The following is a 9,871-nucleotide window of genomic DNA, read 5'->3' as shown; positions in this document are numbered from 1 at the left end:
GCCTCCCCCCTACGCGGACGCTGCCCCGGGGGCTGCACGGGCGCGTTCCCTCGGGGCCCTGGCCCGGGGCGGCCCCGCAGCACGGGGAGGGGAGCGCCGGTGCCTGCTTCCTCCCGCAGCTGTGCAGCCGTGGAGCGCGGGGGTAAGGCGCAGACGCGCAGGGGGCGGCAGCGGGGCCGCCGCTGCTCTCGGAGCCTCGGGAGGAGCGAGGGGCGCCCTGTTTTCCTACAGTGGGGGCCGAACAGAGCTCGGGTGTCGGCCCCGGGGGAAATACCGGCCTCCTCCTGCCCCGCCGGACGCCGGTGCACAGGAAGGGGTAGCGAGTGGGTCCGCAGCAGGACTCCCAAGTTGGCAGAATGCCCTGGGGCAGAGGTGCCCGATTTCCTCCTCCATCCGATACCAGAACGGGTCACGAACCGTGGGTGTTCCCAGAAGCGTATGTGATGGTGAGAGCAGTTGCTGCCGTCAGGTCTGGGCTACGTTTGTTTCCAGAAACGTTCCCCGTGTGCTCCCCAGAGCTCTTTCTCGTCCTGGGTTCTTTGTGCGGGTGCGTGCCCTGGTGATTTCTATCATCGTCCTTTTCTGACGGTGCCTCTCTGTGGTTTTTCTCCTCTTTTCAATGCGTCTGTCCGAAGATCTCCTCTCCGACTGACGTCCCCGAGACTCGCCTTCCCCAGCAGGCAGCCGATGCGATGGGGAAGTCCTTGTTCCGACGCCACGTATAAACACAAATCTTCATTTTTTGGAAGTTATTTGGCTATCACCCTTTTGTTGCTGCCTTCTGAATAACTGTATAATGAGCTTTGTTGTGGAGCGTGGGAGGATTCCTTGTGGATACGCAAATTAATGAAGTGCATATATATGTGTACATAGCAGAAGTCACTTTAAATGTAAATCTGCATAGTAACGGTCCATTAAGCTGATTTTAAAGATTTTTGCCTTCCAGATTGTACGCTGTCGCTTTGAAGTGGGGAAGCCGCGTGCTGTGAAAGGGGACCTGGCTCCTCCTCTCCGTGGGCTGCAGACATCAGCCGTGGTGAGCTCCACGTCTCTGGCAGTGAAGTTCAGCACCGTGTTTCACTTCTTCGTGACCTCAGCTCTTTCTGTCTTTCAAAACCATGTTTTTTCTTGAGAAGTTTAGGCCCATTGAATACTGAAGTTGCTGATAAACCCTTTAAACCCTCCTCCTGGCACGATATTTTTGGATTTGTTCCTGTTTCTCATTTTACGATGGTTTATTGCTCGGCGCTGAACTGTCAAAATGCCACCAGCGGGGTGTACAAGAACAGTACCGTTACTTTCTATGGCTTTCCTTTACAAAATCAACCTCTCTTGAAGCAGTGGATTCACAACATGGGCCGGGACATGGGAACACCGTCCAAGCATCAGCGACTGTGCTCGAAGCATTTTGAGGACAGTTCCTTTGAAATTGACCCCTTAAAAATTAGAAAAAACAGACGTCTGCTGAAAGAAGCTGTTCCCAAAAAATTCATTTTGGGTGAAGATGGAAACTGGCTCGTTGGCACACCCCGAAGTTTCTGTGGTGGGATAAGTAATAAAACTCGAAAACGAATCCGGAATCCCGAGCACTCGAGGGTAATTAAGATATATGCTGTTGTGTTTACTTCCCTTAAATTAAAGGAAGATTTGCATGTAAAGCACTTCAAGGCGGCAGCAGTAGGTGAAACACGCGACGCGGCAGTAAAACGTTGCCAGCGACGCAGCGGGTTTCGGTTTTCTCCCTGGTATTGCGGAGCGCGGAGGTGGCACTGGGAGGTCGGTGACGGGGGAAGTTCAAGGCCTCTTGGTGCTCTGTGCGCTCGACTTCCGATTTTGTGCCTAAACGTTAGGGGGGGAAAAAAATCTGCTATTTGTTGGAGACGCAATCCCAGTTCATGCGGTGAAATGGGTTCGCTCCCCACGGACCTGTATTTGTACATGACGGTCCTCGCGCTTGGAAAAATTTCCTTTAGAGCCACCGAGATGATTTCTTGGTGGCACGGTGCCCACGGTGTGGGTGTTTGGGGCCGAGACAAAGGCTTAACTTCCGCTCAGCCTTCTCCCCTGTGTATTTAATTTGGATTGCGATCCCATCTAGTGACAAATTAATGAAACTTAGTTATTTCTCTTGGCAGCGGATTTGTCCGATCGGGTTTATACGTGGTGCAAGCTGCAAAACACCCGAACCAGTGCGATGTGCGTTAGGTTAACAGGCAAATCAAAGCGTATTCGAACACGGTACTCTGTAGATATAAAGTACAGATAGAAAGCATGTACGCAGTACGTACGTATATGTTGCCAAAAAATGCAGTATTCATCTCCCAGCGGTCGTAGGGCTTAATTTTTTGCTTGTGTTAACTTTTATTTTTAGGGAAGAACTCTCGCAGCCAGATCCGACAGACTGTGGCGCTGCCTCAGAGCTTATTTAAAACACGCTCTGGAGTATTTTCTGTTTTTCAGCGTAAGGAAGAGCCGAATTCCTTGGTTGGGCTGGGTATTGGGGGTGACCGCAGATTTCTTTTACCACTCTAATTTTTGACCCGGTTGTTCTAGGAAGTCGTCGTTTCAGTTGAGTCGCATTGTTTTTAAGTAATTTCACTCGTTCTGAGCTACGTACAGAAATGCCAGAAGAAGATCTGTATGTCAAGTCCTTCGTTAATATGCTGGTTATACGTAACGTGGGCATTGCTAGAAACAGTTGGCTGGCGACCACTGTTTGAAAAAGAGGGCTGTCGGGGATGTACGACTCTCCGGTGGCGTTGACTATTGAACGCTTCGTTTTAGGTCCCTGGGACATGCGATAATGCTGCAGCGCGTGAGGGGAAGGACTTGGGAGATTGGCAGAAAGAACTTTACAAGAAAGTGATAAAGGAGAATTACGAATCTTTAACCGCGTTGGGTAAAGGTTAGTTTTCCCTTTCTCGCTGAAGGCTAACAGATCTGTGCTGTTTCTGGCCTGGCTCTTGTCTAACAGTCACTCCTCAAATCCTTTGGTTTCTAGTGGATTAATCTTTAGATACTTCCGAATCTTTGTGAGAGACGACCAGCTCCACAATCTCTTCTTTAAAGAAGACTGAAGGACAGTCACTTTTCTAACGCCTCCGCGACTGCTGCCTCCCTGCGCTCTGTTGATGTCAGGCGCTCAGTCTGTGCGCGTAGGTGATGCCTTGTCTGCATGATGCGGGTAGAATAACGCAGAGTGAAAGGGTTTCCCCTGGTAGAGGGGTTTAGGATCTCTGACGGTGCCCCGGTAACGCACGTGCTAACTAAAACAAGGAATAAAGGAGAGTGGAGAAGGTTTAGATGCACGAGCTCGGGAGCTGCGATGACATGGTATCACTAATTCGGTGGACTTGTTAATTGCAGTTAAGTTGTGAGTGTTTTCATCATCCCCAAATCCTGACGGATGTCGGGTTTTGTGATTCACTAAAGAGCATTGAACTATTTTGATGCAGAAATAGTCAAATAACATGAACGGTGCCCTCAAAAATGAAGAAGTCATTGGTTAGTTTTAAGTGCCCAACTATACATGTTTGAAGCGTGCATTGGTCATTGGTTAGTTTTAAGTGCCCAACTATACATTTGTTTGAAGTCTTCTTTTTTTTTTTTTTTTTAATTTGAAGGTGTGAGCTTCCACTGGCTCCTCGGCTTTCAGGTGATTCCTTGGATTAATAGAAGAAGAACCTGCTGTAATTAGGGGCTAAAAGTGCTTTTACTTGTCCTCTGGGCTGGAGGAACAGAAGTGCTGTGAGCCCCGGGAGCCTCAGTTGTCACATACTGTAGTTTGCGCTTTGTGACACTCTTCAGTTCCGTTTAAGAAACGCTGATTTAGCCTAACCTCATTCTGTTCCTACTTCTGCACTTCCAGATTTGAAATTTCATGAAATAATGAGGCAATGTAATTCCACTTTTTTTTTTTTACTCTTTACGTACCTTCTGTTTTTCACAGTAGAAAAGCTAGAGTCTGCAGACAGCTGCCTCCGTTTTTTGTACAGCTCTGATCTGTTAAAAAAGTAGGTGTGCGCTGTGCATCGCGTGAAGAGGGATTAGCTGGGGGAAAATAAGTTCGTGTATCAGAAAGACAGTTGGGACCGAATCATAACATACAGCACCAGACAGCTGAATTACGCTTTTATGGCTGTAATCAATTTGAGACCGTCCACTTCTGAACATTTAACTTTTCCACCTTTTTGGATAGAATTTCTGGAATATTTTAAAAATTGGAAAACAAATATTGCTCGCCCGCTTCCCAGCCGCCCTCTCTAGATGCCAGAGAAGCTGCATTTGCTGTTACCTCCTCGTTGGACCTTTCCCCGGAGTAAAAGAGACAGCGGGTTATGCAGGTGTTTGCTGGAAAACAGCATCACAAAGACTTTTCTTACAGTTCTGGGAACAACTAGGAAATTGTTGTTCTTTGAGAAAGCAAAAGGCAGTATTTTTCATGTAAATTAACAGAAATGAGTCATGTTACAAAAAAAGGGCGTAAGTAAACTACAGGGCTCGGAGAGGGAAAGTGAACAGGCTGGCAAGAAGCTGTCTTCAGCACTGGTCCTTGTGCAACCTATCCTTTGTCTACATCAATACAGTTGAAGAAGGTTAGGAGATATCTTTGTAACAGTGGAAAAAAAAACGGAGGAAAATAACCACCGTCGTTTCCACGTTCTGTTCCCTGTGCAGACCATCCTGTTCCCAAAAGCGATATCCGGGCAAGAGAAGCGCCGCATGTCAAGGATCAGCGGGATTTTGAGGAAAGGGAGATTCCTGCAAGTCTCGCCGCAGGTGCGTGGTGGTCTGAGACGCGTCGGAAATTAAATCGGCAACACGTTGAAACTGCGCGGGCTTGTAGGATTAGAGGGGGGGGGGATTCTAGTGCGTCCCTGCTTTTTTACCCAAAGCTTGTTTTCTTTGTATGGATGTAGCCATGGTGAATCAGGAATTGTTGTTCTTTGGAGATTCATGTTAGATCACGTCACATAAAGGGAACGTTTGGAATCTTTCTGTTCCAGGCTGCGGTGGTACTGTGGTCAGATCCGAGTTGCAGAGTCGCGCAAAGAGTTCAGAAAATACAGAACTGCGTGGGTCGTTCTCAGGAGGATCCCGAGACCTGACTGGCCAAATTCCGGACAAGGGGGTGACATCTGAGAGTCGTCAGAATTCAGCAGCAGATCAGGCAAATCCAGCGGGAAGCAGAAGAGGTAACAGCTCTCCTGAGGAAGGAGAATCTAGTGAATTCAGAGAGATCCCTTTTTATCAGCAAACCCATGCCGGAGAAGGACTGTATCTGTGTACAGAATGTCAGAAGACTTTTAAATTGAAAATTGGACTTCTAAAACATAAGCAAATCCACACCAAAAAGAATCGGGTATCCTCGTACATATGCACAGACTGCGGTAAGAGCTTCGGTCGCCATGCAGACTTGATTCGCCACCGGAGAACTCACACGGGGGAGAGGCCTTACAAGTGTACGGAATGTGACAAGAGTTTTATGGAAAAACCGAGACTCACTAATCACTTGCGAACTCACAACGTATACATGTAACCGGTGTGCCAGAAGCTTTCCTGGGATAGATTTTTTCCGTTCAGTTATCAAAAAATCCCTCTCCGTCCAGGGAGGATGGCTTATAGTCATATATTGATTACAGGGGAAGCTTTAGGGTAAGACAGTTTAATAAGACTGAATCAAGTTCAAGCATGAAAAGCGTCTGGTTGGCGCCAGCTCCATTGATTAGGAGCTGATTTTAATTAGCAGCTAGATGATTCATATCTGGGAGGAGGAGTGGTATAGAGCAGCGTTGACTGTACCAAAAGCATTATTAAAAAAATCTTCTGGTGCAGCAAACGGCGCACGCTAGAGAATGTCTGTATTAATGCAGAAAAGTGCTGGGAGTTTTTCAGGTACGAGGAGGCTGAGAAAATGTCACGATCAGAACAGGATTGTCCGCAGAGCTGTAAGCAGGCAACGGAGCTTCTGAGAGCGTAGGTGAAGGTGAATGCTTGGGTTTGATGTCAAAATAGCAATGAAAAATAAAAAAGTTTTTAGTTCAGCGGTTACCGTCGTAGGACAGCAGCGGTGGCAGTGAAAGCACTGTCCCGTGGAAACGACGACCGGAGTCGGTTGCTTCAAACGTCTGTTTACTGGGGGCGAGACGCCCGTTTAATTTCCGAGGTTCTGAAAAAGAGCACGGGCGTGTTCTTAACGCACGTGCAAAGTAGAGGTGTCGCTACAAGCCAGGAAGCAAGCAGCAGCTTCGGCTACAGGGACAAGATCGGCAGGCAGGAGGGGAGTCCTGGAGAGACAGCGTTTGTAGATCACGCGTCTTCTCTCCCCAGGCTGGCGATGTTCAGCGTTTTTTGCTTATTCCAGTTGGGTGCAAAGAGTGAAAAAGTCGCGTTGCCGCCAGTTCAAGCAGCTGCTTCGCGGTGAGCCCGTGAGTGAAGTCGGTGTCCTCGGCTTCCCGTGAGGAGCAGCAGAGCAAGAAACAGCTGGTGCTGTGGTGGCGTTCGGTAACTTCTGAAGGGGATTGGGGGAATACACTTGGCCCCGAGGGATCCCTGCCCATCCCAAATACGGGAGTAATGTCCAGAAAACTCTTTTTATCACTGGCTTCTCATTATTTCCTTCTCATAATTGCCCTGGGGACAGCTTTTCTTTTATTCTTCCCCCACGCAGCTTAATGCCTTAGTGGTCACAAGTACGCTGTGTGCTCCTGAATGAGGATTCTTTGGAGCGAGGCGATTCCTTGTGGAGCAAATCCTGTAAAACACCATCCTACCAAAACTGCGGGCCCTTCCGTGAAGCAGTTGAAGAACACCTGGAATAGCGGGGCTGAATCTGGCGTGTGGTCGCACGCCTGCAGCGGTTTGTTCAGGAGCTGCTGAAAGTAAATCCCGGAGGAAAGACCTCGTGTAGGAAGCTCTGCCTCCTTCCCCCGCTTGGAAGCACAGAGCTAAGGAGCATCCGACCAGGCAGAGACGGTCGCTTAAATCTGAGACTTTGTATGCACCGAAATGCAAATAATCACCTTGTTTAGAGGTTTAAGTGGAGACAGGGATTAAATGGAGTTGGAGACGGAAAGCCACGCAGGCAGCGTGGCTATCCAAAATGGCGACAGCGTGTAGTGTTTCACTTGCTCAAAATGCTGAGCGAATCTTCAACGTTTCTGCTCCGTTTTGTTGTTTAAGAGGTTCAGTAATAAAACCAGGTGTCTCCCACGTGAGAAGCACCGAAAGATGAGCTCCTCGGGCTGGCGGTGGGCACGGTGAGGGCGAACGGCTGGAGCAGTCGTGGTTGCTGTAAAGCCTACTCCGTGGTCCTGTTTGAAGAGTAAAAGTTCAGATGTGCAGGGGAAATCCGGAGTCGGACCGTTCCGAAATGACTTGCCTCCTGAGAAATGAGTGACGGAAGAATCGGGAAGAGACGCCCTATCTATGACTTGGTGAAAACTTCTGTGTCAGTTTTCTTTCGCCTGTACGCGGAAGGGCTGTGGTGTGGCAGGTGGATTTCGCCCAACATCCCGACCCTCTCACCTGAAACTCCGAGTACACACGGAGAGAAATGCAGCTTCTTACAGCGTCTCACTGCACCGGCTTGCTGAAGTGTTCTCTGCTTAGGATATAAAAAGCGCAGAGATGTTAACACAGAGATCCAGCTTCAAAAAAGATGAGTTTTGTTGGTTTTGTTCCTCATACAGACCCTCCTTCCCGTCCCACTGCTGCTGGCAGGAATTTTGCCTTGATTGAGCCTCGGCTTAGCCCAGAATGATTAAACAAATAGTTCATGTGCGAGAGTAATCGTTCCCTCCACGTGTTGCTGTCGTACTGTTATAAACTTCAAAAATAGTTATTTCTGAAGCTGTATTTAAACATTGTGTTTCCAGGCTCCGTGGAAAAATAACACTAAAACATAAAACACTAAAGATTTATGCCCAGTGCTGCGGGATGTGAAACGCTGTTAAGGCTCAGAGGTTACTCAGGTGGGGCGGTTCTGTTCCTCCTATATCCAAGGAGGAATTCGCTGTAGAGCAAAGCAGCCCGTTTTCAAGACGCCGTTGACCGGTGTGGTACGACGCCCTGCCGCCGTACCTGAACAACCTGCGCAATGAATCTAAAAATACAAATAAACAGAGTAGCGTAAGGTAAGCATCGGAAGGCGCCGGCAGGTCAACAGTTACTCCAGTCCAAAGCTTAGCCTGAGGGACAACAGAACACACTTGACTGAAGCGGGGTAAAGATCGGGTAATCCTTTGGCGCGGCATCTGCCGGCGTACTTGGGAAGTTGAGGCGGGAAAGGCGTGGAAGGGAGGTAGAAACTCGCCGTTCCTCACCCGAGTCTTTTCACAGGAACGCGCACGGGAATTGCGAGATCCTCCGAATTCCTCTCTGGGAAACCGTTTTAATTCCCTTGTAACAGGGAGAGTAAGAGTTTTTCATAGGCTTAAGCTGAGAATTGGGGTACTTGCCTTGAGAAATAACGTTCGTGCACTGGGAGGTGCAAGTGACTGCATAAACTGTCGGGTTTGTGCAGTCGGAGGAAAAAAAGGCAGATCCTTAGCAAGGTAGACTTTCTTTAAAGAGAACTTCCAACTCAAAAAAGAAAAAGCTTTAGGTGATGTTTAATCTGCAAGTGTAAAGCTCGCCCTGCTACGTAACACTTCGTCAGGAGTAGCGTTGAGAAACATATTTGAGAATAAGACACTTTTAGTTTTAAGAGCCCGTACGTTCTCTGAACGGTGGAAACGAGGTCGGGATGTAGCATGTGAGGCCCTTCTGCCCGTTCTGTTTTAATTATGCTTCATGGGTTGCCTCTCCCGTTCTGTTCTCTTCAGTCTGCAAATTGAGAGAGGTCTGGCGTGTCATGATTAATGTTGATAAAAGATTATTTCTTTTTGAAGTTTCTCTGTACTTGTCGCTCTCTCTCCGCTTACCCCGTCAGATGAAGGGGCTCGTCTCGCGTGTTCGACTGGTGCCTCGTGGCTGCGGGTGCTGCCGTGACGCAAATGAACGCAAAGCTACAGAAACTGAGGTCTTGTACAAGCACTTTCTGGGAGGAGATTGTCTTCCCTTCTCGATGTGGCTTTTTAGTAAAAGCGATCCAAAAAAGAACCCCTTTCCCAGAAAGCTCCGTCTGCTTTTGTGTGGGTTTGGCCTTATCTTCTTTATTGTTTCTATAACTTCTATTCTGTCCCATCCCGAGTGGATCTGGGCTGTGCCCCCGCGTTCCATACCCCAGGCGCTTCCCGTTGCCCCACTTTGGAGGCAGAACTGGAAATGGTTTCGCGGAGGGTGCCTGGGAGACATCGAGTGAAACCGGTAAGCGGCGGGTTCAGAGCGAAGGGAAGGCGATGGTTCTTCACGCAGCGGTTAGTTACGCTGGTGACCTCCGTGCAGCGAGATGCTGCAGGTGCCGGCTCTTTGCGCTGGTTCAGAATCGGCTGGATAAATTCCCAGAAGGAAAAAAATGACAGAAACTCTTAAATACAGAGATGCCACTTCTGGCTCAGGACGTCCCTGAGCTGCAGGGTGGCGGAGGGGCTTCAACATTAGTACTGCACCCCCGCTGTGGTCTTAGGCCCTTCCTAGGCGATGCCTTAGCTGCTCCTGGGACAGGTCCGAGCCCAGCCGGATCTTGGATCGGACCTGCTGCAGCTGGTCTTGTGGAGTTACGTCCTCGTGGGACCTTTCAGGTGCCCGTGGAGGGACGTCGGGGAAGAGGACGCGGGGAGCGAGCGGCGGCGCGGCCGGGCTGTGTGGGCGCAGCGTCCGCCTCGAGGGAGCCCCGGGTCCGTGGCAGCAAGTGGGCAGCTCTTGAGTGGTCATCCCCAAAATGGGCAAAAGTGCCCGTTGCCCGTGGAGGGACGTCGGGACGCGGGGA

General features: G+C 49.3%; 2 protein-coding genes across 5 annotated transcripts in view; both read left to right on the top strand.

Annotated features, from left to right (window-relative positions):
* The window catches only part of LOC103903525 (zinc finger protein 180), a 9,373-nt gene extending 8,384 nt beyond the window's left edge, over positions 1–989 (top strand). The window contains exon 5 of the mRNA XM_019473406.1: positions 947–989. Coding sequence (XP_019328951.1) covers positions 947–989 — 43 coding nt within the window. The remainder of the gene's footprint in view (positions 1–946) is intronic.
* On the top strand, positions 26–7,156 carry LOC109279250 (zinc finger protein 777-like). 4 transcript variants are annotated; one of them, XM_019473442.1, is made up of 7 exons: positions 194–446; positions 636–851; positions 947–1,596; positions 2,136–2,189; positions 2,785–2,905; positions 4,678–4,779; positions 5,007–7,156. In XM_019473442.1, exons 3-7 carry the CDS (start codon positions 1,231–1,233, stop codon positions 5,537–5,539), a joined length of 1,176 nt encoding a protein of 391 aa, XP_019328987.1. In that variant the 5' UTR covers positions 194–446; positions 636–851; positions 947–1,230; the 3' UTR covers positions 5,540–7,156. The 4 variants fall into 4 exon arrangements, with proteins under 4 accessions (XP_019328993.1, XP_019328987.1, XP_019328992.1 ...); XM_019473448.1 differs by lacking the exons at positions 194–446; positions 636–851 and adding an exon at positions 26–99; XM_019473447.1 differs by lacking the exon at positions 636–851.
* Positions 7,157–9,871: the final 2,715 nt, after the last annotated feature.

Source organism: Aptenodytes forsteri, unplaced genomic scaffold, assembly GCF_000699145.1.
Source record: "Aptenodytes forsteri isolate BGI_AS27 unplaced genomic scaffold, ASM69914v1 Scaffold428, whole genome shotgun sequence".
NCBI classification, from domain to species: domain Eukaryota; kingdom Metazoa; phylum Chordata; class Aves; order Sphenisciformes; family Spheniscidae; genus Aptenodytes; species Aptenodytes forsteri.
This window is presented reverse-complemented; position numbering and strand designations above follow the sequence as displayed.

Excerpts from the sequence above, each read along its gene's own strand:
- LOC109279250 (XM_019473448.1), top strand. The coding sequence starts at position 1,231 with ATGGTTTATTGCTCGGCGCTGAACTGTCAAAATGCCACCAGCGGGGTG. Across the intron at positions 2,190-2,784 it reads GCTGCAAAACACCCGAACCA|GTCCCTGGGACATGCGATAA; the intron begins GTGCGATGTGCG and ends GCTTCGTTTTAG. Across the intron at positions 2,906-4,677 it reads TTTAACCGCGTTGGGTAAAG|ACCATCCTGTTCCCAAAAGC; the intron begins GTTAGTTTTCCC and ends TTCCCTGTGCAG.